General features: G+C 33.4%; 2 protein-coding genes across 2 annotated transcripts; both read left to right on the top strand.

The window, feature by feature from the left end:
* The first annotated feature begins 2,684 nt into the window (after positions 1–2,684).
* Positions 2,685–5,218, top strand: LOC127804479 (uncharacterized). The gene is made up of 2 exons (XM_052341347.1): positions 2,685–4,921; positions 5,020–5,218. The coding sequence occupies exons 1-2, from the start codon at positions 2,685–2,687 to the stop codon at positions 5,216–5,218; spliced, it is 2,436 nt and encodes an 811-aa protein (XP_052197307.1).
* Positions 5,219–7,487: 2,269 nt separating this feature from the next.
* LOC127804478 (uncharacterized) lies at positions 7,488–9,111 on the top strand. The gene is made up of 5 exons (XM_052341346.1): positions 7,488–7,762; positions 7,842–7,974; positions 8,066–8,359; positions 8,445–8,558; positions 8,659–9,111. The coding sequence occupies exons 1-5, from the start codon at positions 7,488–7,490 to the stop codon at positions 9,109–9,111; spliced, it is 1,269 nt and encodes a 422-aa protein (XP_052197306.1).
* The last annotated feature ends 17,586 nt before the right edge of the window (positions 9,112–26,697 follow it).

Raw genomic sequence — 26,697 nt, 5'->3', positions numbered from 1 at the left:
GATAACAACTGTATAACCCACCCACGCCATCGTCGCCGCTTCTGCATCGCTCGTCGCGTCCCTGCTGCACACCGCCGTCGCCCCCCGCCACGCCGCCGCTGCCCATTTCCAAAAGGTCCTCTCTCTCTCTCTCTATATATATATATATATATATATATATATAGATAGATTTACATGTGTGTTTGCTTCATTTCTGTATTTGGTGTTAATTTAATTTAGTGTTAATTTAATTTAGTTTAGTGTAAATTAATTTAGTGTTAATTTAATTTAGTTTAGTTTATGTATAAAGATATGTGTGTTAATTTAGTGTATTTGATTATGTTTATGTGTGTATCTAATTGTGTATTTGATTATTCATTATGTGTATCCTATTATTTTGTGTATTTTTTATAGTGTTTTATGTTTTGTGTACATTTGATATTTTAAAATTATTAATTTAGTATATTATATAGATATACGTGCGCCCCCGTATGTGTTAATGTATATTTGATTATGTGTGTTATTTGATTATGTATATAGATATGTGTGTTAATTTAGTGTGTTAATTTAGTTTAGTGTAATTTCATTTAGTGTTAATTTAATTTAGTTTAGTTTATGTATATAGATATGTGTGTTAATTTAGTGTATTTGATTATGTGTATGTGTGTATCTAATTGTGTATTTGATTATTCATTTGATATTTTAAAATTATTAATTTAGTGTATTATATAGATATACACGTGCACGGGTGTGTTAATGTATATTTGATTATGTGTGTTATTTGATTATGTGTGTTATTTGATTACTAGTGTATATCCGTGTCTAAACTCACGGTATAAATAATATTAAAATTAAAATATAATAATCTTCACTAATATTACAAAAAAAAATACAAACACTAAACAAAAAATAGAAATTAAAATTATTGTATACTTGTTAATATTTTATAATAAAAAAATACTAAATCTATATAATAAAGTAATGTTCTACGATCTAAATAAATTAAATTAAAAATTAAATATCAAACAATGCATACCAACCGTTGTCTGCTGCCATGGCCGCGGCCATCAATGGGGAGGGGGATCCTTGATTCGAGGTTGAAGAACCTTGAGTTGCTGACCGTGAGTGGTCAGGAACCTTTGTGTTCTCAAATCTTGGGTTCCCTGATCATGCGTAGTCGGGAATTATTTGATTTTTATATTATTTTAATTAAAAAAAATTGTTGTGCCTAAAATAAAATTAATAAAATAAAATTAAAATTAAAAAAATAAATAAATTCTTTTTAAATTTTTGCATCTTTAAGTAACTCAATATAATAGATTAACTAATTTCATATTTCTTTAAGTATAAAAAAATTCAATACCTAAAGATACAAATATTAAATTTTTAATTAAGTTTCTTACTTTGATATCATTATTATATGAATAAAATTTTACACTAAAAATAATTTTCGATCATCAATGATTTAAAAAATAGATATTTATAAATTAATACTTACACTGTTGGTGTTTTTCTATTTAAAATTTATATGATATTTCAAAAAATTTCAAAAACTTACACCGTTGATATTTAAATGCATTAAAAATTAATTTCTAAAAAAATTCAAAATTTAAAAGAATTGAAAAAGAGTCCCTGACTTTGATATAAAAAATTACAAAAATTTTAAATAAAATTAAGTATTGATATATAGAAATTAAAAAAATTATAATTTATTTTTTGAAATTTAAATTTTAAAAAATTTAAAAAAAATTGGAGTCTCCAACCAGTGGCGATCGGGGACCCTTGAGCCTTAGGAGTGAAGAGAGAGAGAGAGGAGTGAATGGGCGGTAAAAATTTTAATCTCAACCATCAATGTATGAGAAATTGATCTCAACCATCAAAATGTATAGTCATTTGAGACAATTCAAAAATCGTTATGTTTTATTATATAGATGTATATAGATATGTGTGTTAATTTAGTTTAGTGTAAATTAATTTAGTGTTAATTTAATTTAGTTTAGTTTATGTATACAGATATGTGTGTTAATTTAGTGTATTTGATTATGTGTATGTGTGTATTTAATTGTGTATTTGATTATTCATTATGTACATTTGATTATGTGTATCCTATAGGGTGTAGTCCATTTATAGAGGAGATTTTATCGAATTTTCTCCAAAAATTATATTAAATAAAAAATATAATTAATTAAATATTTTTTAGCTATTTAATTAAATTTGTTGGAACTTAACCTTAGATTCCCGTTTGGTGACTTCCTCGATGGAGCGAGGAGATCACTGAATTGTCTAGTTGAACAGTCTGGAAATTTGGTGTCGTGTTGTGTGCCCAGCGAATACGCATTAATTTACTCATGCATGGTATGAAAATTCAGTAACATTTCATGTTGTTCTCCGGTTGCATATAGGAATATGTTTTGATTCATGCAATTGACTCAAATTGAGTTTAACTTGTATGAATCAGCACATAATCTTTATCGTGCATCTGGAGAACTGTGCTGAGATGCTGCCGAAATTTCGTATCGTGAGTAAATGCGTTTGCTAGTGGTCATATCATGATTCATTTCCGGATGGGATAGGTCCTAACCTTCAAATTTTAAGGAGTTGTTATAAGGAGTGGTTCAGTGGAATAATATTAAAACAACTCAAATAAAAAAATATTGTAATTATAATTTAGTAATTTTTTGTTATTTAATTACCACAGGAAAAAAATGCGATTAGATCGTCAGTGGATGTATATCAGGCGTAAGGAGGATGGTTATATTTCTACGGAATTTATTAAGGGTGTTGAGAAGTTTGTTAATTTTGCTAAGAGTCAACCAGAGTGGATGGATGGGAATAAGATTAAATGTCCTTGTAATCAACCAAAGTGTAGGAACACGGCTTTTCGTGACCAGGAAACCGTGACAAGTCACTTGCTCACCAAAGGTTTCGTACCGGGGTATTACGAGTGGACACTTCATGGGGAAGTTATTGCTACGGTAGATTCGGTCGATATGTCTTACTCAGCATCAACGCTTGAAGCAGAGCCAACCAACTTATTTGAGACTATGGTAATGGATGCTGCCGGGCCTGATTTCAATCTGAATATGGAGGAGGAACCTCCAAATCCGGAAGCTCAAGCATTCTATGACATGCTTAGTGCTGCAAAAAAAGAGTTATATCCTGGTTGTCGAAAGCATACGCAGTTGTCGCTTGTTGCTAGATTACTTAGCTTTAAGTCAGAGCACCATCTATCTGAGAGGGGATTTAATCAACTTTGTGAATTACTTAAGGAGGTTCTTCCTGAACCTAATACGGTTATTGATAATTTTTACAGTACTAAAAAACTGGTTCGAGGGTTGGGCCTTCCTGTTGAGAAAATTGATTGTTGTAGAAACAACTGTATGATTTTTTGGGGTGATGACAGTGATTTAACAGTCTGCAAGTTTTGTCATGAGAATCGGTACAAGCAAGTTCAGCAAGCTGACAGTAGCAAACGACAAAAAACTTGTGTTCCTCATAAGAAGATGCATTATTTTCCTTTAACGCCTCGGCTTCTGAGATTGTATGCATCCAATTCAACAGCAGCAGAAATGAGGTGGCATGCTGATCATGTGGTCGAAGATGGCGTCATGTGTCATCCATCGGATTCCCCTGCGTGGATTCATTTTAATGAGACTCATAGGGAATTTGCTGCCGAGAAAAGGAATGTCAGACTTGGTCTTTGTACTGATGGGTTTCAGCCGTTTGGTCAATCTGGGAAGCAATATTCTTGTTGGCCTGTCATTGTCACAGTGTATAATTTACCACCTTGGATGTGTATGAAGGATACAACAATGTTCTTAACGGTGCTAGTGCCAGGACCACAGAATCCTAAGGCAAAACTTGATGTTTTCTTACAACCCCTTATTGCAGAGTTGAAACATTTGTGGGATGTTGGTGTCCATGCATATGATATCTCATTGAAACAAAATTTTCAACTGAGAGCGGCTTTGATGTGGACCATTAGTGATTTTCCTGCATATTCAATGCTCTCGGGGTATAGCATGGCAGGAAAGCTGGCATGTCCTTATTGCACGATTCACTCGGAAGCATTTTACCTGTCAAAGAGTCGAAAGATTTCATGGTTTGACAACCATCGAAAATTCTTGCATCGAGATCATCTGTATCGACGGAATAGGTATGGATTTCGCAAAAATACTTTGGTAAAAAAAACACCACCTCCTATACTGTCTGGACCTGAGATACTTGTTTCCTTGGACGAGTTGGGTTTAGTGAAGGCGACAGAACCCAATGCTGCACAGACTAATGCGGATAACAGTCATGGTAGTGGTTGGAAGAGTAAGAGCATTTTTTGGGATTTGCCTTATTGGAAAACTCAACTTATTCGACACAACTTGGATGTTATGCATATAGAGAAAAACGTGTTCGAAAATGTGTTCAATACAGTGATGAATGTACCGGGCAAAACTAAGGACACGGTGAAGTCGAGAGAAGAGTTGAATCAATATTGTCGCCGCATTACTCAATCAACTTTTACTCTGAACAAGAAAGAAAAAGCTGTCCTGTGTGCATGGGTAAAAAATCTGAAATTTCCTGATGGGTATGTGTCGAACATGGCTAGATGTGTTGACACAAAGAAGCTTAAGTTGTTTGGCATGAAAAGCCACGACTGTCATGTGTTCATGCAAAGGTTGGTGCCCGTTGCATTTCGGGAATTACTACCGCAAAAAGTATGGGAGGCATTGACTGAGTTGAGTCTTTTCTTCAAAGATTTAACATCGACCACTATTAAAAGTGAGCACATGATGAAATTAGAGAACGACATCCCCATCACTTTGTGTAAGTTGGAGCTCATATTTCCTCCAAGCTTCTTTGACTCTATGGAGCATCTTCTAGTCCATTTGGCTTATGAAGCAAGGATAGCAGGTCCAGTTCAATATCGATGGATGTATCCGTTTGAAAGGTACTATTTATTAGATTGATAATTTTTTTTTCCTATTTTATAAGAAACATATTTATTTTGTAGTTCACTTATCTAATTACTATATACATTTTATATAGATACCTTGGAAAGTTGAAGAAAACAGTTAGAAATAAAGCTCGAGTGGAAGGCTCTATTTCTAATTCATACGTTGTGGAAGAAGCGTCATTGTTGTGTTCTCATTACTTTGAGGACCATGTTGTTACAAGGCATACACGAGTGCCGCGCAACGATGCTGGTGTTGTAAATGAAGGGGATGACCAGGAGGGGAAGTTATAATTTTCAAGCATTCTTGTCGACCATTTGGATGTAAAAAGTCACGAATGTTATTCGGTGAAGAATATGATGTTGCACACAGATATATTTTGATGAATTGTCCAGAAGTTGAACCGTATCTGCAGTAAGATTTTGCTAATTAATTGTTGTTAATTTCTAAATTATATTTAAATTGAATAGTCTAATGTAGTTATTTTCATTTTTCTTTTTAATTTTTCAAGAATTTATGATGCTGAGCTAAGGCAACGTAATCTCGGCATTGGCGACCACATCATTGAACAATTAACAAATAAGGAATTCCCTTCTTGGTTCCATAATTATGTGAGTTGATTAATTAAAATATTAATTTCATTCAATTTCTTATATAATTATTTCTTATATATCTGTCTTATTTAATAGGTTCGCGATCCTACGAATAATGTGACAAATTCATACATAAGGGATCTCGCAAAAGGACCTTTTAACACTGTTACAACGTACCCTGGCTGCTTTGTTAATGGATTTAAATTTCACACGATTAGCCATGGTTCGAATAAAGGCACTATGAATAATGGCATGTGCGTTAAAGGATCCAACTACGATGATCCCGAGAAGGACTATTATGGTCGGATAACAGAGATTATCGAGCTTGAGTATCCTTCAGTATCGTCATTCAAGAAAGTTGTATTGTTCAAGGGTGATTGGTTTATTCCAACTTTGAACGAGGGGGTGAAGATTCATCATGCATATAAGATCGTCGAGGTCAATGAAAAGAAGAAATGGAATACAAACGAGCAATTTGTATTAGCTTCTCAAGCGATTCAAGTATATTTTTGCGAATATCCAAGCTTGAGGCGTAATAAAAGCGATTGGTTGGTTGTAACAAAAGTCAAACCAAGGTTCATAGTAGAGGTTCCACAATCTTTTAATAATCAAGAGGCGACCCTTCCACGTGAAGCGTTGCCTTACCAAGAGGATGACGTGGAACTACACGATATCGCAGTTGATGATGCTCAAATCCTTGAGACGGTGAATGATGGTGACCACGCTGATTTAAATGATGAGTCAGTTATTGAATCAGAATTTGATGAAGCTCCAGAGTTGAATGATGAGCAAATTTTAAGATCTGATTCTGAAGATAAGTCTGAATCGTATGATGAGCAAGTCTTGCGATCAGACTCTGAATATGACTCTGAATCAGATGATGAACAAGTTCTTCAATTAGATTCTGATGACGACTTAGAATCTAATGACACAGATGTAGACTTATATGATAGTGATTAAAGGTGAATTTTATGATTTAAATACTTATGTTTAATTATTAATGATATTGATTTTGTTAATTGATTTATTTCATTATAGGTACTAGTTCACCTCCCGTGCGATGCACGAAAGTTCATATATATTGAATTTGTTTAAAATTAGTAACCTCACAATCATAAATTCTATCTACAGTCTACAAATTTCAAGAACTACACATTTTTCATAAACTAATAACTAATTTAACATATGATAAATATAAATAGTTTATACAAAATAATAAATAATATGACAACATATAATAAATTAGTAACATAAATAATTAAAATATAAAATATAATAAAATTTTCAAAAAAAACATGACAACATATGATAAATATAAATAGCCTATACAAATATTAATTTTGTCAAAATAACTTAAATAATTTATTTAAAATAATTCAATTTTACCTAAATAACTAATTTAACATAACCTACAAACTAATTATTTTTCAAAATTAAGTAATAACTTAAACATATATAAGATTTGTATTTTTTTTGCATGGTTCTGAAATTAATTAAGGGTTTTAGAATTTTGAATAGTGGCTTTATTGAGAGAGAATGAGAGGTAAATTATAGGAAATAAAATAAAAAATTAAATTTATTTTTTTAAAAAAATTACTTGGTAGTCGGTATTTGACGATATTACCTGATATCTCAAGATTTTTGTCGATTTAAAAAAATTTTATTTTTTTGTAATTTATTTTAATTAAAATTTTATGTTATTATTTAAAAATTAATAATATTGATTAGATCTTACTTCTTTATATACTAACATGTTTATACATTCTCCAAATACTATTTAATTATGAAAAAACTATCTACAGGTTTTAAGAACTACACGTTTTCCACAAACTTATATTTAATTAATGATTTATAAAAATTTTATTTTGGGTAAGAAAGAAAGAAATAAAATATAATAAAATATCGAAATAGAAAGTGGAAATGGGCGGGAAAAAATTTTGACGGCATTTTCGTTATAATATATATATAGATGACAGGTGTTAGAGGACGATATCGTGCAGGACGCAGTGGTTCTAGACCTAACTTGTCTGGGTCTACTGCTGCTTCCACCTCATCTACTGCAGCACCACATATTTCGGGAGATATTTCACCAGCCTCTCTCCCATCAGCATCTCCTGTTGCTACTCCTGCAGTTGCTTCTTCACCGACTCTTCCTGCAGAGTCACCAGTACATCCATCATCTCACTCGACGGCCAGTCATTTTACATCCGACCCATTACATGTTATAGAGCAAGATGGCGATGGGTAATTTTAATTTTTTTAATTTTTTTTTACATTATGACATGTATTAATTTTTATACTAATTATTATTATTTGTATACAGGAGCATTTTTTGTCGTACAATAAATATCTCCCATATTATATCGACAATCTTCAAGAAATGTCTTCATAAGGAAGGTCATGTTTGGAAAGAAGTGCCTTCAGAGATAAAGGGCATGTATTGGGATGAATTTGCGGTATTAAATTCAAATTAATAATATATATATATATTTCAACTATTAATGTAGAAATGTTTAAATTATTTAATCTTTTTTTGTTGTTTTATAGAAAAATTTTCAATGGGATCCTGCAATTGATGCATTAGTGAGAAGAGAGTGGGCACAAAAAGCAGCGAAACGATATATCGACAACATTCGTAAGTGGCATGCCAATGGAAAACCGATCTTTGTGCCAGATGATGTTTGGGATAGCTGGATGCAGAAATGGGAACAAGATGGAGCTTTCAAGAAACGGTCTACACAAGCATCGCTGAACCGTTTGAGTGAGACAGGTGGCCTTGGGGCTGGTCCTTCCCGTCATACTGGGGGTTCTATATCTTCAGCAGAGCATAAAAGACGAATGGTGAGAAATTTAATTTATTTAATTTGTTAATATTTAAAATTTTTTTTATTAACATGGTTAATTTTATATCATTTTTTTTTTTTAGACACATGAGTTTGGGAGAGAGCCTACACTGATTGAATTGTTTGAACGAACTCATTCTAAAAAATCTGAGGAAGGACAGATGGTGTATGTCGACAGACGTTCTTCGAGTGTCGCTGTAAGTATTTTTTAATTGTAAGTAATATCATTTTTATAATTAACATAAGTTTTAATATTCATAATTGATTTATTTTATTTTCTTCATTAAACTGTTGTAGGAAATGTATGGACAGTTGCTAGAGCAAGCAACTCAACCAAATGAAGGGTCTGAGGAGTCTCAGCAGCCAGATTGCGATCAGATATTCATCCAGGCTGCTGGGGGGAAAAATAAGAAGAAGAGGATTTACGGCACGGGATCTTTATCCCAATCAAAATTTTCTGACGTTGGCAGCTCATCCTCTGTCTCATCTGGTCTTAATGAAAACCCAGTTATACAAGAAATGACAGAGAAATTAAAAGTGCAGGCGGAGCAGATAAATTCGCAGGCGGAGCAGATTAATTCGCAGGCTCATGAGCTGAGCGATGTTCGACGACAGATGTTTGAGATGCGATTTTTGATTGAACAACTTACTGCATCTACTCGTGGTATTGTTCCTTCTTCTTCTTCTTCTCAGCCACAATCGACTCATCAACCTGACTCACCTAATGTTGATGATGATTTAGATGATTAGTTTTTGCAGTTATTTTTATGTAACCATTGGTATGTAACAGACAATTATATTAGCATGTAATAGACAATTATTAGTATCTTGTTTGAATATTAATTTTTATATAATTTGTTTAATAATTAATTATAAATAAATTTTAAAATTAAATAATTAAATTAAAATAAAATTAAAAAATGTATAACTTTTAGCGACGGAAAAAAATTGTGTCGCTAAAATTTAAAAAAAAAATTAATATATTGCGACGGAATAATTTCGTCGCAATAAATTTTAAATATATTTTTTAATTTTTTAATTTACTTCAGCGACGGAAAATTCCGTCGCTATAATTAATTTAATAAAATTCAAAAAATTCGTAGCGACGGAATTTTCCGTCGCTATAATTAATTTTAAAAAAAATTCAAAAAATATTAGTGACGGAATTTTTCGTCGCTATATTAATTGAATAAAAAAATTCTAAACAATTAGCGACGGAAAATTTTCGTCGATATAGTTAATTCAATAAAAAATTTAAAATATTATAAATTTCATAAAAAAATTCTAAAATATAGCGACGGAATTTTCCGTCGCTAAAAAGAAGAATTTTTTTTTAAAAAAATTGCGACGGATATTTCTGTCGCAGAATTTAAAAAAAATAAAAAATTCTTTTTTTTATTAGCGACGGAAAATTCCGTCGCTATATTTTAAATATTTTTTAAAAATAATAGCGATGGAATTTTCCGTCTCTAATAAAAAATAATAATTTTAATTTTTTAAAAAAAAATTGCGACGGAAATATCCGTCGCAATATTTTAAAAAAAAATACAGTTAGCGACGAAAATTTTCCGTCACTAATAAAAAAAATAATTTTAAATTTTTTTTTTAAAATATTGCGACGGAAATATTCCGTCGCAATTTTTTTAAAAAAACAATTAGCGACGGAAATATTTCCGTCGCTAAGACGTCACTAAAATAGCGACGAATCCGTCGCAAAGAAAATTTAGCGACGCAGACTTTAGCGACGGACAATTTCCGTCGCTAAAGATATTTTGCGACGGAATTTTGGATTTAGCGACGGAAATATTCCGTCGCTAAATCTCGGAATTCTTGTAGTGAAGTAACTCACTTTCCATTTGACTAAGACAGAGCATATATGAAGTCTATTCTTTAAACTTTGAAGCATTATCTATTATTGATATAGGATACTGCACATGATACTCTAATACATTTAAGCTCTTATTCCAATGAATTGCTTTAAAGCTCAATTATCACTCGATTGATAGCCTGATGAGATAGAATCTTAATAGCTTGACAATTTCTACATTTATCAAACACTTGAATGATTTTTCTTTCTAAGAAACAAACATCCAAATGTTAATTAAGTTCTTCAAATGTTATTTCATTAAATTTCAAAACATTGAGAACCTTAAGAGTTTGATACTAGATATCAAATATGCAATTTGAGCGCTATGAATAAAAAACGATCACACCCTAAGTAGAATAAACATTTACTCAAGAACTTTGATGTTTGATACATAAACATCAATTATTAATATGAAATGCAATGCTCTAAGATTTTGAGTAATGCTTCCACATAATTTGAACATTTAAGATATTTTCAAACCCCAAAATCGCTCTAAGTATCATGAGGTCTAAATGACACTCATGCATTATAGATATTAAGATATCCCTTAAAGTCCTAAAAGTAATAGACAAACCATGTTCAAAGATAAGCCTAGTGAGGTTCCTTGAGCATTCCATTAATTAAGAAGGCAACCTTATCACAACAAAGCACTAGAATTCATACTATTAACAAGACATGAGAGCTTTATGAGAGATAAATCATAAAGCTTGAATCAATATAGTTTTGCATAAAGCATTCACCATCAAAACATGCTTAACTGCAAGCTTAACAATTTCTAACAAAGAGACCTAATTGTAAGTGAAGAATTATCTCTAACCTGTTTTAAATAGAGCAAGATCTCTTCTCTGTATTAGGCGTTCTTTATCATGATGCTAAGCTTTCTTGCTCAATTATTGCTATTGCTTTACATATGACTTAGGCATCGAGATGACTTTCTTGACCAATCCTAGGGCAATCCCACCATTCCTTTTTGTAGAACATCAATTCAAGATTCCAAAGTTCAAGGGTTTCTCGCCACTTGGTATGTTTTCTTAAAAAGTTGTATATTAGTGACTAGTTATTTGCATTATCAGTATGTACAAATATTTTGACAAATATACAAAATGTATACACATACTTATTATTAATGAATAAGAAAAAAATATTTTAAAAAAATGAAATTATACAAATTAGATATATGAAATTTTATTTTGTAGTAAATATTTATGTTTGGAAGGTCCATATCCGATCCATTAATATATATATATATATATATAATTCAGCATGTGTTTTGTGTTAGAATATTTTCTGCCACTTTTAATACATGAGAATCAAAGGTCTCGTCGCTCTTGAAAACAGATTACGTCTCTCTTTCTATCTGAAAACTAATTCTATTTCTATGGACAGGAATGGATGCTCTAGGGTCCACAGGTAGACCGACCAGGTATTTCAATTCCATAAGTTTTGCTATCCTTTCTGAGTTTATCATGTAGTTATGTGATTTTGAAGCTAGTTTTAAGCAATTTGTTGTGAATTTTCTAATTTTAGTGATGCTGTACACATCCGATCGAGATCTAGGAGGTAGTTAATGACAGAAAGAGGGTATTACAGACTTTAAAGCTAATAAACCATTTGATTAATTGTGATGAAATTCAAACCACTTTCTTGTGAAGCCTGGGTGATGTGGTTGAGGGCATGGGACCAAACACAAAGCATCATAAGAAGAAATCTCAATTAAAAAGAATTCCTTGGAAGCTAAAGGTTTTGGTAGATTAGGAGAAATCATGTGTGATTTGCTTAATTAGGAGTGGAAAATCAGAAGAAGCTGAAGCATAAAAGGCAATAAACCCCAATAAAATGAATATTAAAAATATCATCTCTCCCTATTTATTCATTCATTTCCGTTTTTTCTCTTAGCTTTCAGCCATTTTGGCTTTAATTAAAGTATCCTAGTACATTTTCTTGACAAGTCTCAAACAATCCTTCTTACTGTTGAAAAAGAAATAGATAAGGTTGAACCTCAAATATATTATCCTAAAACTTAAAAATAAATAAATAAAGCATCCAAACATTGATAAAGGTGAGATAAGGATGGAAAGTTGCAAACTGTGGCATGTTGTCATCCAGACATTTGTTGAATAAACTAGAAAAAAAGTAGAATATTTTCTATAAAGTTGAAATAACATTGACAGGTTGATGATTCCCCAAAACATTTTTCTCACTCTCTTCTCAAAGAATATTTTACCAAAATATCAAGAAAAATAATATTTTTTTATTTATAATTTCCCATAAAAAGTAACGACATTTTGGGTTTGCTGCAACTAACTTTTTACGAATTTATTCAGGATGACTTGCATAGATGGATTGAATTAGACTAATAAAAGAATAGCAGATTTTATTTGAGAGTTTTCACTTAATGTGAATTTTAACTATAATTTAAATTTTAAACTGAGTTACCCCTTTTGGTCAATTTGGACTATGATTTCAAAACTGATTTTATGTTTTCCATGTTTTAATAACAAATAAAGTAAAAAAAGAAAAAGAAAAAAGGAATGCATGGTGTGCAAATTCAGATATCTATTTCTAAGGAATTGACGTAAATATAGTAAATAAAAAAAACATTAATCACAAGTCTCGCATTGATAAATAAGGTCAACTACCTAATTGGTTCTAGTATTTGGTCCATCTGATTTTCAAAAATATTATGCCATAATGGGTCAAACATCCGGAGCCAGCCTAACGAGTTTGAGAGTCTTAGGCGAAAACAATTGTTAAGACTTTCACTACAAAAAAATAGGTTTTTTGTGGCGATTTTCAAAACCATCGCAAAACATGGTATTTTGCGGCGGTTTTTCAACCGCCGCAAAATATATTTTTTACGGCGGTTTATCCAATATTTTGTGGCAGTTTCGAAAAATCACCACAAAATTAATTAATTAAAATTATAAAATTAAATTTAGCGATGGTTTTAAAAAACCGTCGCTAAACTCAATAATAAAAAATTAAAAAATTAAATTTAGCGGCAGTTTCATCAAAACTGCCACAAAATTAAATAATAAAAAAAATCAAAAATTAAATTTCGCAGCGATTTTAGAACGGCTGCAAAATTCAATAATAAAAAAAATCAAAAAATAAATTTAGCGGCAGTTTTATGGAAATCGCCGCAAAATTTAATAATAAAAAAATTTAAATTTAGCGGCGATTTCGTTGAAACTGCTGCAAAATTAAATAATAAAAAAATCAAAAATTAAATTTCGCGACGATTTTTAAAACCACCATAAAATTAAATAATAAAAAAAATCAAAAATTAAATTTCGCGGCAAAATTCAATGATAAAAAAATCAAAAATTAAATTTAGTAATAAAAAAAATTCAATTAATAAAAAATTAAATTTAAAAAAAATTAATAATTTCAAAATTAAATTAAATTAAATTTTACAAAATAATCTGATATATTTTTTATTTTTTAATCAATTAATTTATTTAATTTCATTCAATTAAATTAAATAATTTATTTATTTTAAATTAATTAATCAATTAATTTATTTTATTTAATTAATTGGTTTAATACATTTTAAGTTCAATTAATTAAGTTAATATGTTAACTCTTTTTTAGGTGTTTTGAGAGTTCAATTAATTATTTTAATTTAATTCAATTCAATTAAAAATAAAATTATTTTTTTATTTTATTTTATTTGGGGCTAAGTGTAATTTGAAAAACTTTAGTTTGTGGGTGCAAAGTGAATTCTGAAAAATAGTGCTTCGAGTGCTTTATAATTAATATGCGTGAGTATATTACAAAGTGGCTTTGCAGATCAGCTGGCTTCGTGCACGCACGCGCATAGGGGTGGTCACGGGATCGAAACTTGGGGATTACAATTGCTGGAATTTATTCCGCGCGGTGGGCGGGCTCACGCATGGCTAGGGGTCGCGACACGGGGGGCTGGCGCGCGGGCGCGCGCTTGTTTTTGACTTGCATGTGGCAAATAGCGGCGATTTCAAAACCGCTGCAAAAAATTAAAAAAAATCGTCGTTAAATTATTTTTGATAATTAAATTTAATATTAAATTAAATAATTTAATATTAAATTCAATTAAATTTAGCGGCGGTTTTAAAACCGCCGCTAAATTTAAAAAACCACCACTAAAAATAGCACTTAGCGGCGGTTATACCAGCGGTTGATAAAAACCGCCGCTAAATGCCAAAAAAATCGCCGCTAAAAATCATTTTTTTGGTAGTGTTTCTCAAGAGTATTAATTTATTTTTAAAAAATAAAAAATAATACACTTTTTTCAAAAACAAATCATTTTACTAAATTAAAAAAGAAAAAAAAGTTAAAGTTCAATCAACTATAAAATATAATAATCTCTTAATGATAGTGAATTTTTAACTAAAATATAATGTATCAAAATAATAATAAAAAAACCAAACAACCTACTATAATAAACGAAAAAGAACAAAATTAATTTTTGTTAAAACTCTAAGAAAGTTTGTGCAAGTCGAGCAAAAAATTATACATTCCTGACTTTTTAATTTTTATTGGGAAGGAAGACCCAAGCTTTAGGTTTAGATTATATATATATATATTGTATTTTAATTTTTTAATAAAATATTTATTATTAAAAAATAAAATATACATATATAAATTATGAATTTTTTTACTTTGGGGCCTTCTTACTATTGGGGGCCTTAGGCTACAACTTGTTTGGCTTAACAGACAGGTGGGCTCTGCAAACATCTACTCTGGCACGTACTCTCAAGGCATCTGACTGGGCCAACATTTCGAGAAGTTGTCTTGAGATTATCCGAGACACGTTCCCAGAATTACTCGAGATGGTTCGGGCATTGTCCCTAAAACCACATTAGGTATGGGACATTGTCCCGCATAACTCTAACTTGCGCAGAACCAAGAACATAATAGTACAACTAGATTTCACAATTAACTCTCAGATTGAAAATAATTGGATTGTAATTAGGCTAATACTGTAAGCGCCTAATTGCTCTCAATTTCTAGCTTAGACAAGCTCTGATCATTATAGCGTCCCCATCACCAGAAACCCCACATACGAGGAATCCGAGAGGAATCCTTCAAAAAAGATGGCATATATGCAAAACCCAATTAGAAGCGTCACACGTGTTTCTTGTTATTAACAATGGAAGCTAAACTCATACATCATTACTCATAGTTATATACATAGTAAGGTCCACATACCCACCATATCCCCTCAGGGGTACAACCTAGAACATAAACAAAATATAACTTAGTAATACACATCTCAAAAACACCCCCCAAAGACTTTTTAACAAAATTAAGCTTGCCACTGAAGTTTTCCTAATTTCTCCCAAAATTCTCACATTTCACTCAAGCATTTCCTCCTATATATATAAGCTAAGGAGAAAGAATAATGTAGAAGCAACATGGGGCAAGTAGGTATCAAGATCTAGTGGAAAAAATGAGTTTGGACATGTGGCAGGGGGTAGCTGGGGCTAGTATCCGCGTAGCCCTATGACAGGGCCACACAGGGACCTGCGTGGCACGCGACCACACGCATACAGCCCACATGGCCTCGAGCACTCGCATGGGTGCCGAACGATGCCCTGAAACGATGTCGTTTTAGCGCCTGGCTGGGTTAAAAAACCCCAGCCATTTTCCCTTACTGGCCACGGGTCTCGATCTCGCGACCTCCAGTTCCCCTTTTGCACGCATGACCATCTAGTTTACAAGCTCCCTTGATTAATCTTCTACACAACTTATATTTAAGGTGGTTCAACCCCACTTTTTGAAATTGCACTTAACCCCAAAATTTTTGAACAATTGCTAAAACTCTCTCGACTATAAATTTAATTTTTTTTTTAATAAATTTATATTAAATAAACGAGTCAATACAAATCCTCCATTTCTTAAAAGAATTTGGTCCTCCAAATTCATATCTGATTATTTAAACAACTAAGGGAAAGAACGCTTCATTTCTTCTTCTAACTCCCATGTGGCTTCTTCCGGACCATGATGTTGCCATTGGACCTTCACATAAGGAATAGATCGATGTCTCAACACTCGCTCTTTTCATTCCAAAATAACCACTTGCACTTCCTCATATGACGCATCTTCCTTGACCCCAAAAGTTTGATAATCAATAATATGATAAGCGTTTGACACGTACTTTCACAGCATAGACACATGAAATACGTTTTGAACATTGGCTAATAGTGGAGGTAAAACTAGCCGGTAGGCTAAGGATCTTACTCGCTCCAATATCTCGAATGGTCCTACATATCGAGGACTGAGTTTTCCTGAGATCCCAAATCTTTGCATGCCTTTTACAAGCATTACCTTTAGCCATACATGATCCCCAATAACAAACTCAAGGTCACATCGTCGTCTATCAACATAACATTTTTGCCTATCTTGGGCTGCCTTCATTTGGACTCTGATGAGTTGGATCTTCTTAGAGGTCTGCTCTATTATTTTTGGACCAAGTAAAGTTCTGTCTCTTGCTTCTTCCCAACAAATGGGTGATCTACAAGTCCTACGATAGAGTGCCTCATATGGTGGCATCCCAATATTGGAATGAAAACTATTATTATAGGCGAATTCCACTAATGGAAAATGATCATCCCAGATACCGTAAAAATCAAGCACGCAAGCTCTCAACATATCCTCTAAGGTCCAAATAGTTTGTTCTGTCTTCCCGTCTGTTTGCAGATGGAATGCAATACTAAACTTTAATTGGGTCCCCAAAGTTTCATATAAGTCCCCCCAGAATCGAGAAGTAAATATGGGGTCACAATCCGATATAATACTGGCTGGGACTTCTTGCAACTTTACTATCTCCTCAATATATAGCTTAGCCAACTGATTTAAGGGAAATGTCTTCTTAATTGGCAGGAAGTGGGTTGACTTCGTTAATCGATCTACTATTACCCATAATGCATCATGCCCATTTGATGTTCTAGGCAACCCCGTGATAAAATCCATAGCAATGTAATCCCACTTATTGGACGTGCTTCCCATTTTCTCTTCTTATTACCCATTCCTCTTTGCACCCCTTGTCCATTCCTTATTTCAGTCTTGTCTCGCTCAATGGCGTAAGCTCTTTGTACCATAGTAGAGTAATTTAGAATTCTTACTCTAGCTAGTACATGTCGGATGTCAGCTCGTAAACCCCTCTAGAATTTCGTCGCTTTCCTCGCTTCAGTCGACACCAATTCTGGGGTAAATCTAGCTGAAGAAATGAACTCGATTTCATACTGGGCCACTATCTTCTTTCCTTGCACTAACTCAATAAACTCATATGTCTTCTGCTCTCGAATCCATTCAGGGAAGAATTGCTCATTGAACGCTTCTTAAAACTTTGCCCATGATGGTTCCCTGCCAATATACCTTTGATGGGCTATTTCCCACCACCTTTCGGGTCGAAGTGCCATAAAATTCTTTAACAATTGACCTCCTACATTGCTCTCAATCCCTTGAACCACTGGATTGGAGACTTGACCATGATTATTCTTGGCCTCCCGCGATACTTGTTCTTACCCCTGATCTTGCCTCAATTGGTTGGCAGCAAGCATCTCAATCGTCCTCTATATTCTTGCTAAACGTCTTGCACCTCATCCATTTCTTGTCATAACCCTCCACTAGACTCTCCCGAAGTCTCGAGCACAGGTGCAGGTATGGGTGAAGGTTGGCTGCGGCCTTGGCTCCGAGTCGATGGCCTTCCTCGACTAGCACTCATCTTCCTACAGAACTACCATATTAGATTCGAATTCTTACTCAGTCTCACATTTATTTTCTAAAAGTACCCTTAACTCTATCAACATTCCTATGTATACTAAGACTCATTCCAAACCTTGCTCTGACACCACCAAATTGTAAACGCTCTAATTGCTCTCAATTTCTCACTTAGACAAGCTCTGATCATTATAGGGTCCCCATCACCAGAAACCCTGCATACAATGAGTCCGAGAGGGATCCGTAAAAAATGATGACATATATGCAAAACCTAATTAGAAGCGTCACAAATATTCCTTGCTATTAACAATGGAAGCCAAACTCATACATCATTACTCATAGCCAAATACATATTAGGGTCCACATACCCACCATATCCCCTTAAGGGTACAACCTAGAATATAAACAAGAAGTAACTTAGTAATACACATCTCAAAAACACCCCCCAAGGACCTTTCGGCTGAGACGGCTCTGTACACACATCTACCGAATGGCTCCAACTTCACTTAACTTACCCACTTCTTTAGCCTAACCTTTACCTGGAATGATGCAAGTAAATATGAGCCATAAGGCCCAACAAGTATAACAAAAAGAAAGTGAGCATGAGAATCATGGGTATCGAGAAACAATAAGAGTCATGAATAACATTTATGGAACTCACGCCACACCTCTTTACATCACCTTACATGATAACAAGATGAAACATGCATTCATGCTCATATGAAATCTTTTAAAATCGTAACCATGGGACCGAAGTCCATCCCTGAACCGAAGCTTTCTCTGTGAATATATCCTGCAAACTAGTCCGTTGCGCGCATTATGAAGCCTTTACACATTTTAAAACCAGTTTCATGTACATGCTCTATGCATCATCACAACTTTGCAAATTATAATGACCTATCACATATAACCGACATAAGATTACTCGAGGCAACATACATGAGAGAACATCACCCATGCAAGATAACATCAAACCCTTGCATGTCCTCAATAAAGCATCATTTCCAAAGGAAGATGGGGTGATACAAACCCTATTTAGGATTTTGAAGAAGATTAACAAGGCTTTAAGGAAGCACATCGAACTTTAAGGAGCAAGCTTACTGGATGAAAATAGAACTTGCAAGAAAAGGAAAGAACTTACAATTTAGAAAATTAAGAAATAGGAACTTGCGAAAACAGGAAGAGAACTTGTCTTAAATATTTTCCTTTAACTCTTGTGATGCACCGGGGTCACCGACATCGCAACTTAATCCTTTTCTTAACAAAACTAAGCTTGCCACCAAAGTTTTCTCAATTTCTCCCAAAATTCTCACATTTCACTCAAGCATTTCCTCCTATATATAAAGGCTAAGGAGAAAGAATAATGTAGAAGCATCGTGCTACCATTTTCCCTTGTTGGTCTCGATCCCGTGACCTCCGATTCCCCCTTTGCGCACGCGACCATCTCACTTACATGCTCCCTTGATTAATCTTCCGCGCAACTTATATTTAAGGTGATTCAACCCATGTTTCTAAAATTACAGTGAACCCCAATATTTTTGAATAATTGCTAAAACTCCCTCGACCATAAATTTATATTTTTTTCCTAATAAATTTACATTAAATAAATAGGTCGTTACAAATACAATTAATTAATTATGTCATAGTCTTGTTGTTATGTCTTTAACTAATTAATCCTTTTGTTATCATTAGTTAGGATAAATTTAAATTTAATTTGTAATTAGGCCAATGCAATTGAATCCGGTCAAACAGGTTTGGTTAAATACAATTTGTTTGGTCTTTGTAATTTTGGTCCTTGACATTTGGGTTAAGCATGAATTGTGAGGGAGAAGGAGAAGTGGTCTACCGATCTCAAAGAAATTAAAAAGTGAGATGTGTAGCAGCCATTTCAATTTCAACCAATAAAACTTGATATGGTGGATTCGATGGTGATTATTTTTTGTCTAAAAGATAAAAGATAATATATATATATCAGGTTTTATTCTTGATTATAATAAGGGCTTCAATTGGTGATTGTAATTTATGGGAATTTTTTTTTCTTTCCACTATATTTAAGCATTATCCTTGATATATATAAACCTTTAGGGTTGGAAATTTTAGAATTCCTCTACACTTGTTTTTACCAATTTGATAGAGAATAGTTTATTATCTTCTAGATTCACTTTGGTCCTATTTCTTTTGTGATTGACTATATATTTTTTAGAAAGACCTCATTATTTTTGTATAGAGAATTAGATCCATAGTTGAATAATAATTCAATATGTCAATACACGATATATCGTGTATGCTCAGTTGCTAGTGTATATTTATCTTTTAATCTTTTTTTTTTTTTTTTTGTCTTATGCCTTAGTTACGATCATTCTATTTTCTTTTTTCTCTATCCAAATCGCTCTTTGTGATTGTCTCTTCCCTTGCTCGAGTTATTTTCTCTTAAGAAAGTGAAACTAAGACTATTTGCAAGTCATCATTTGCTTGCGTGCACATCTAAAGAAAGATGATCGTTGAATCCTAAAAGGTACATTGTCAAGCCCAATACATTGAGAAATTTTCTCCAAGTCTTAGAAATGTCTCTTATGGATAATGTTATGCATGCCTTAATTGTGATTCTGCTGTTGATGTCGAGATTTTATTATTCAGGTCACGTTTAAAGGCTCATCGGGTTTCTAAAATTTTTAAAGGTATTCTCATTACTTTTTACTACCTTAATATCATGCATATAGTTTGTGCATCTCACATAAGGTAAATGATTATGTCATTTGTTCTATGCTAGCTAAACACACTATTTAAAACAAAATATACTTGATTGTTGTAATTCTGACCAGAAATTCAAATTCACATGTGATTGGATTTTCTAATTTAACCGTCATTAGGATTTTGAATTTAACGGTGATTAGAATGTTGTCAAATTCGATTTTGACTAGAATTTATCTCATCTGGAGGAATATTCTCATGAATAATCTTCTGATCAGGATATAATTTTATGTGTACGTCCATAGATTATCTTAGGTCTATAACTAGGTGCCCAATACCATGGAATTAGTATGGCATAACACCCCCTGCCCCAAGCTACCCTATTAAAGGGCAACCTAGAAGAGTGGGTGTTAGAGAACATAAAAGAATCAACACCTGGTCACAAGCATGCATACATCTTACATCCCTCAAACTCAAACCCAAAATAAATGACTTCAAGGGTTACAGGCACAACTTTTCTTTAAGTTACATTAGACACAAAATAAAGTCTATACATCAATCAGCATATCTCTTTCAAGATCTTTTAGATCAAGAGGGGAACCGCACGCACACGTCTACCCATCCTTCTTGCTCGACTCCTCGCCTGCAACTTCTTTACCTTTACCTAGAATGGTGGAGAGTATACAGTGAGCTACAAAGCTCAACAAGTATAAGAATAGAAAAACAAGCATAACAGATGATAACGTGATGGAAGTATGGTGGGTCGTGACTAGTATACATTGGTAGGGATGGCAGATTATAACACATGGACCATTCACCCACCCATGGGGATAATGTTATGCATAGCACACACATAAAAGCCAGTAAACACATAACTGGCCAACGACCCCACATAACAATATAAAATGCATCATAATACATATCGACCTGTAGTCTATAGTTGATACCTACAACCAAAGAAACTATGATATCATATGGACCATAGGTCCTATCTCATATACTAGGTTATAGCCATATACATACATATATATATATAAATATAATCTCACCCATGGTCGTCACCTATGGGCGCGCCCCTCAATCGTCATCGCAAGAGTGTATCTCCAGTCAGGCATACTTAGGCCCACCGATCTTGGGGGATATATCCCGACGGTACACAACCTCAACGCGTAACATCTCATTCCATGTCTTTCCAATGCATATGCAACACATAGGGTGGCCACAAACAAATTGCATGTGTAACAATGATAATAGGGTATGCTCATGCTCACTTATCAAATGCAGTGGTGACAATTATACCAAGTCATGCTATGATGCACAATTTCCACAGTTCTAAGACATGCTATTACAATGAGTAAAAATCCCAATTTAAAGATAGTTTCAGTTTATGCACATGATAGTTACCCCAGCAAGGTGCTCCCAAGTATTAATTCCTTACTTAAGCTTTAAGATGGCATTCAAGCACTTTGGGTACATGAGACTGTAACAGGGCATGGAGAAAAGCCAATCATCCCATGCAAAATTCCAATCAATACACCATTCCTTAGGAATAGTGGGAGAGAACAAACCCCCACATGGCTGTTAAACATCTCTTGAGGTTCGGTTCCATAAAAACATAAGAACATAACAGTATGTGACTCACCACCTAATAAGTGTTTCTACATGAGTTTACCCTAGTTGTTGAACTCTAATCATCATAACAGTGCCTCAATATATCACCTAGCCTTCCCCCTATCACTCCAGACTCAACCAACAAAACTCCATCCCTGTTCTCAGACTCCATTACTAAGCTCAAAGGTAATAAATATTCCCAAGAAAAGAAAGGAAGGGAAGAAGGCTTTCCTTTTTGAGGTTTCTGTGATGCTTAACAAGCGTTAGGGATCCTTGGACGATAGGGTTTTGGCTTGCTGCTGAAGAGAAGAACGAGGATTGAAGAAGAATAGAGAGCTAGGAGCAAAGCTCGAGTTTATCTGCTAATTCCCTTTCTAATATTTCCCTCTCAATTTCTTTCTTTTATATTTTCCCCATAAGTCATCTTTATCCATCCGATTATCTCCCAAATTCTCTATTTTTTTATATCCTAATTCTAGAATTTTCTATGCATTTCCAGAGCTAATGAGGTATCGGGCGATATATATATATATATATATATTTGAATAATTGTGAGAGACATTCGGATGAAAATTTCAAGCATTGTGAGAGCCATTTGGATGAAACAACGAACCATTTGAATGGTTCACTTAATTTTACACTGCCTCATTCGAATGGAAGGGTGGTTCATTCGGATGGAAGGGTTTAATTTACTAAAAATGAATTCTAGGTAGTTTTGACACCTCTTCGAATTTTGGGCATAACTCTCTCGTTCGAACTCCAATTGAGGTGATTTAAAATGATATAAAACAACAAGAGATATATCTACAACTTTTATGTTTTAATTTTTAAGAAATTCGGACTTCAACACAATCGAAATTGGGTTGCAATGAAAAAAACGCACCTAAGAAAATAGGCCATTCGAATGGATCACCCCTCATTTAAATAACTCACACCCCATTTGAATGGTATTCACTATAGCATTCGACTGGGGTTGCTAGGCTTAAGGCATTCGCATGGCTTGGCTCTCATTCGAATGGTGCTTGCTCCATTCGAATATCTAGCCCCACACATTCAGATGTCTCTTAATAAACCCTCCTAACCTTTGACCACTCATCCTAAATCTCCCAAAATACTTACATACACACTCACACCACACCGAAACCCAAGCTAATTTAACAAATAATTCTACCCACGAGCCACAAAATAAGACAAAGTTATTCATTAATATCAGCCCCCATCTTCGGGTCGTTACATATGGTAATATCACTTTTGTTGTAACAATATTTGTTTAGTGATATTTTGTTTTTTCTGCCCATGATTTTTCTCGATTTGGATTTTCTACATAAAATTTTGTAGTCGTCTGTGTGATTGATGGTTTGATTGTAATTTGTTTTTTAAGCAAATTTCATAACAAATTGGTATTAGAGCCATTGGATTAAACCATTAACATTTGGCAAATCTCTACCGTTGGATCTGCACTTCTTTATCATTGTTTACAATTAGGGTTTTCTTACTTGGTTGCCATCATCGACCACCACCACCGTTCAACTAGTATCATAGCTTCTGCCATCACGATTGTAAGCCACCATTGCCTTTTGGCTTGCAGCTATGGTCGACTTTGTTCTCTACATTGGCCACCATTGTTGCCTTTACTTTGTCGACCATGACTATTGGCTATCCCCCATCATTGATCTAGCCATTGCCGTTGATCTTTATGCCTCTTGCCTTTGTCGTCGTCCACCACGTTACTATCCGTTGTTAGCTGTTCATTGTTCACGATGTTGCTTATCACGATAGTCGGCTCTATTTTTCTCCAAGCACTTAGCCATCACCATTGAATGCCACAATCAACCATTCGTCTTCCCATAGATAGCCTTTTCTGCTTTTTGATCGATTACCAACGATCGCCTCTACATCGTCCGCCCCTACTCCATATTAAGTTATGCCATTGTCGTCAATCAATGACTCCTTGTCTGCCAGTGACATCACTGCCGCCACTACCTCTAGTCATTTAGGTTGCCTTGTTTTGTTGCTTTTGTCCAGCATCGACGATCATAGATCTCCCCATTCCAATTGCCTTGCCTTTCAATGGATGCCTCGCCTTGCCTTTGATGACCATTGAACCTCTTTGCTTTTGCCGTTGTTGGCTGTTTCAGCCAACCTAGATCTAGTTCAAATCTAACCCTACCTCATTAGCCTACTCTAAATCCAACAAATCTTGATCAGTTTGTTTACCCAAATCCAATATTATATGGAGTTATTTGATTTTTATAATGGCAATCTTGAAGTATGATATTCTATTATTGGATCAAAATATTAGATTTTCACCATGGCAGGTTAAGATGTGTGCAATTTTTGTATAGATGGGTTAAAATGAAGGTGGAGTCATTAAGGTGAACTTTTATTGGTGAATGCAGCGTCATTAAGGTCAGTAAAGATAAGTTAAGTCTGATCTTGTTAACTATATTTTGAGCATAGCTAAAGATATCTACTACAATGAGCGTTGTTTGGATTTGGTTGGTATTTCCTAGCGTGTGGATTTTGTTGGTATTTGTCAAGGAGATTAATTCTTCGTGATTTTGTTGGAAAAAAGAATTATGAATAATTTCATATTTGAATTTCATGTCAAGGTGGAGCTTGTTATAATTGTGACCCATAATTCAAATTCGCCTATGATTAGGTTTCCTAATTTGATTGTGATTAGGATTTTAGATTTGACGGTGATTAAGATGTTATCAAATTCGATTTTGATTGGGATTTAACTCATATGGAGAAATATCCTCTTGACTCATTTTCTTATCAGAATAGAATTCATGTTTAAATCTACAAATGATTTTAGATCTATAAATAGGTTTCCAATACCCTTAAATTAGTGTAACTATATCACTTTTGTAGTAGCAATATCTGATTAATGATATTTTATTCCTTCTGCTCGTGATTTTTTACAATTTAGGTTTTTCACGTTAAATTTTGTGTTCCTTTGCGTGGTTAATGGTTTGATTGTGATTCATTTTTTCATCCAAAATCCTAACACTGACGTATACCAATCTATAAAGTAAAAAATATATCATCTCCTTATGAACAATATCGTTAATACAAAGATGTATCTAGAGGAGTAAATAACCACCATTAAATTTTATAAAATACCCAAAATAGCCCCAATCTCTCTCAAATCTTTCTTCCTTTCTTTCCGCTATCTCTTTTTTTCTTTCTCTTTCTCTCTCTAACAACTTCTCTTATTTGGTAATGGTGGTGGTTCCCTTTTTCTCCCTTCTTTTTATGTGATTTTTTCCTTGGTTGGGTTGAGCAAGAACCCAACAATGGCATTGTTTGTTTTCAATAATGATGGTTATGATTGTGGGTGTAAGGCTAGTAAATGATTATGTTAACTTTTCTATCTATTAGTCATCTTTGTTGTTATTTTACCTTATCACTTGTTTGTCTCTTTCTTTTTCTTTTTCTTTTTCCTTTTTATTTATATAGAGGCACCTCTTGTTAGTTTCCATGGAAAGGAAATTAATGGTTGTTGGATGTTTGGAGTTAAATTAAAGTTCCACTTGATTATTATTGGAGTGAAATTCTTCTTATTTTTTTGTTGCCTTGTTCATTTTAAGAGTGAAATGAATGAAGGTTTATTTATAGATAAAAGAAGAAATGGATGAAGGTTTGGAGTGAAGAATTGCAAGCATAATCTTGCTTTTGAATAATGAAACTTTCCTAGTAGAGCTTAAACAAACCTTCTTTACATGCTCGATCTATAACAAATATTGTCTTGGATTTGAGATTAGCCATAGTAGGGTTGGAACACACCTTGCTAAATCTAGGGTTAGTTGAACCTAACATCCAATGTTGGATGGGTTCATAATGAAGCCACTCTCTCCCTACTTCAATCTATCTTTGTCTCACTTTTTATATTTCTCTCCAACCTAGATTTGGCTTTAGCTAGGATGTTGAATCCAAGATGGCCTTTAGTTGACAAGTGTTTTCTTAATTATTTGTTAATTAGATAGAAAGGGAGATGAGAGAGAAAAGTAAAGTTAAAACTGTCTATTTAAATCTTTAAGTTTCTACCAATAATAGGGGTGTTACAATGAATATTTGAAAATTGAAGGGTGATTTTTGTAAGCCAGCCTTACTTTAGTTAGGTGTAGTTAGTGTAATTTACTTTTTATTATATCTATATATGCAACTGCATTTTATTCTATTTTATTTTATTTTTATAAATCATTACTCCAAAAGTTGCATATATAATGGGAGGATATGAGCTTTGAAGTAAATAATCCTTTCAAATGGAAGAATGATATCGACTAAAAGAAAAGGAATCCAACAAGTTGGAAAAATCTTGGCCATAGTTTCTAACAAAATAATAAATATATGTAATATAGGAATTATGATCAGAATCTAACCAAAGTAATAGTGGGGCCAAAATGTTCTTGGCCATAGTTTATTTTCCTTTTTTTTTTTCCCATTTTCAGTTAATA

The sequence above is a fragment of the Diospyros lotus genome, chromosome 6, assembly GCF_014633365.1.
Source record: "Diospyros lotus cultivar Yz01 chromosome 6, ASM1463336v1, whole genome shotgun sequence".
Classification (NCBI taxonomy): Eukaryota; Viridiplantae; Streptophyta; class Magnoliopsida; order Ericales; family Ebenaceae; genus Diospyros; species Diospyros lotus.
Note: the sequence above shows the minus strand (reverse complement) of the source record. Positions and strands in the feature narration are given on the sequence as shown.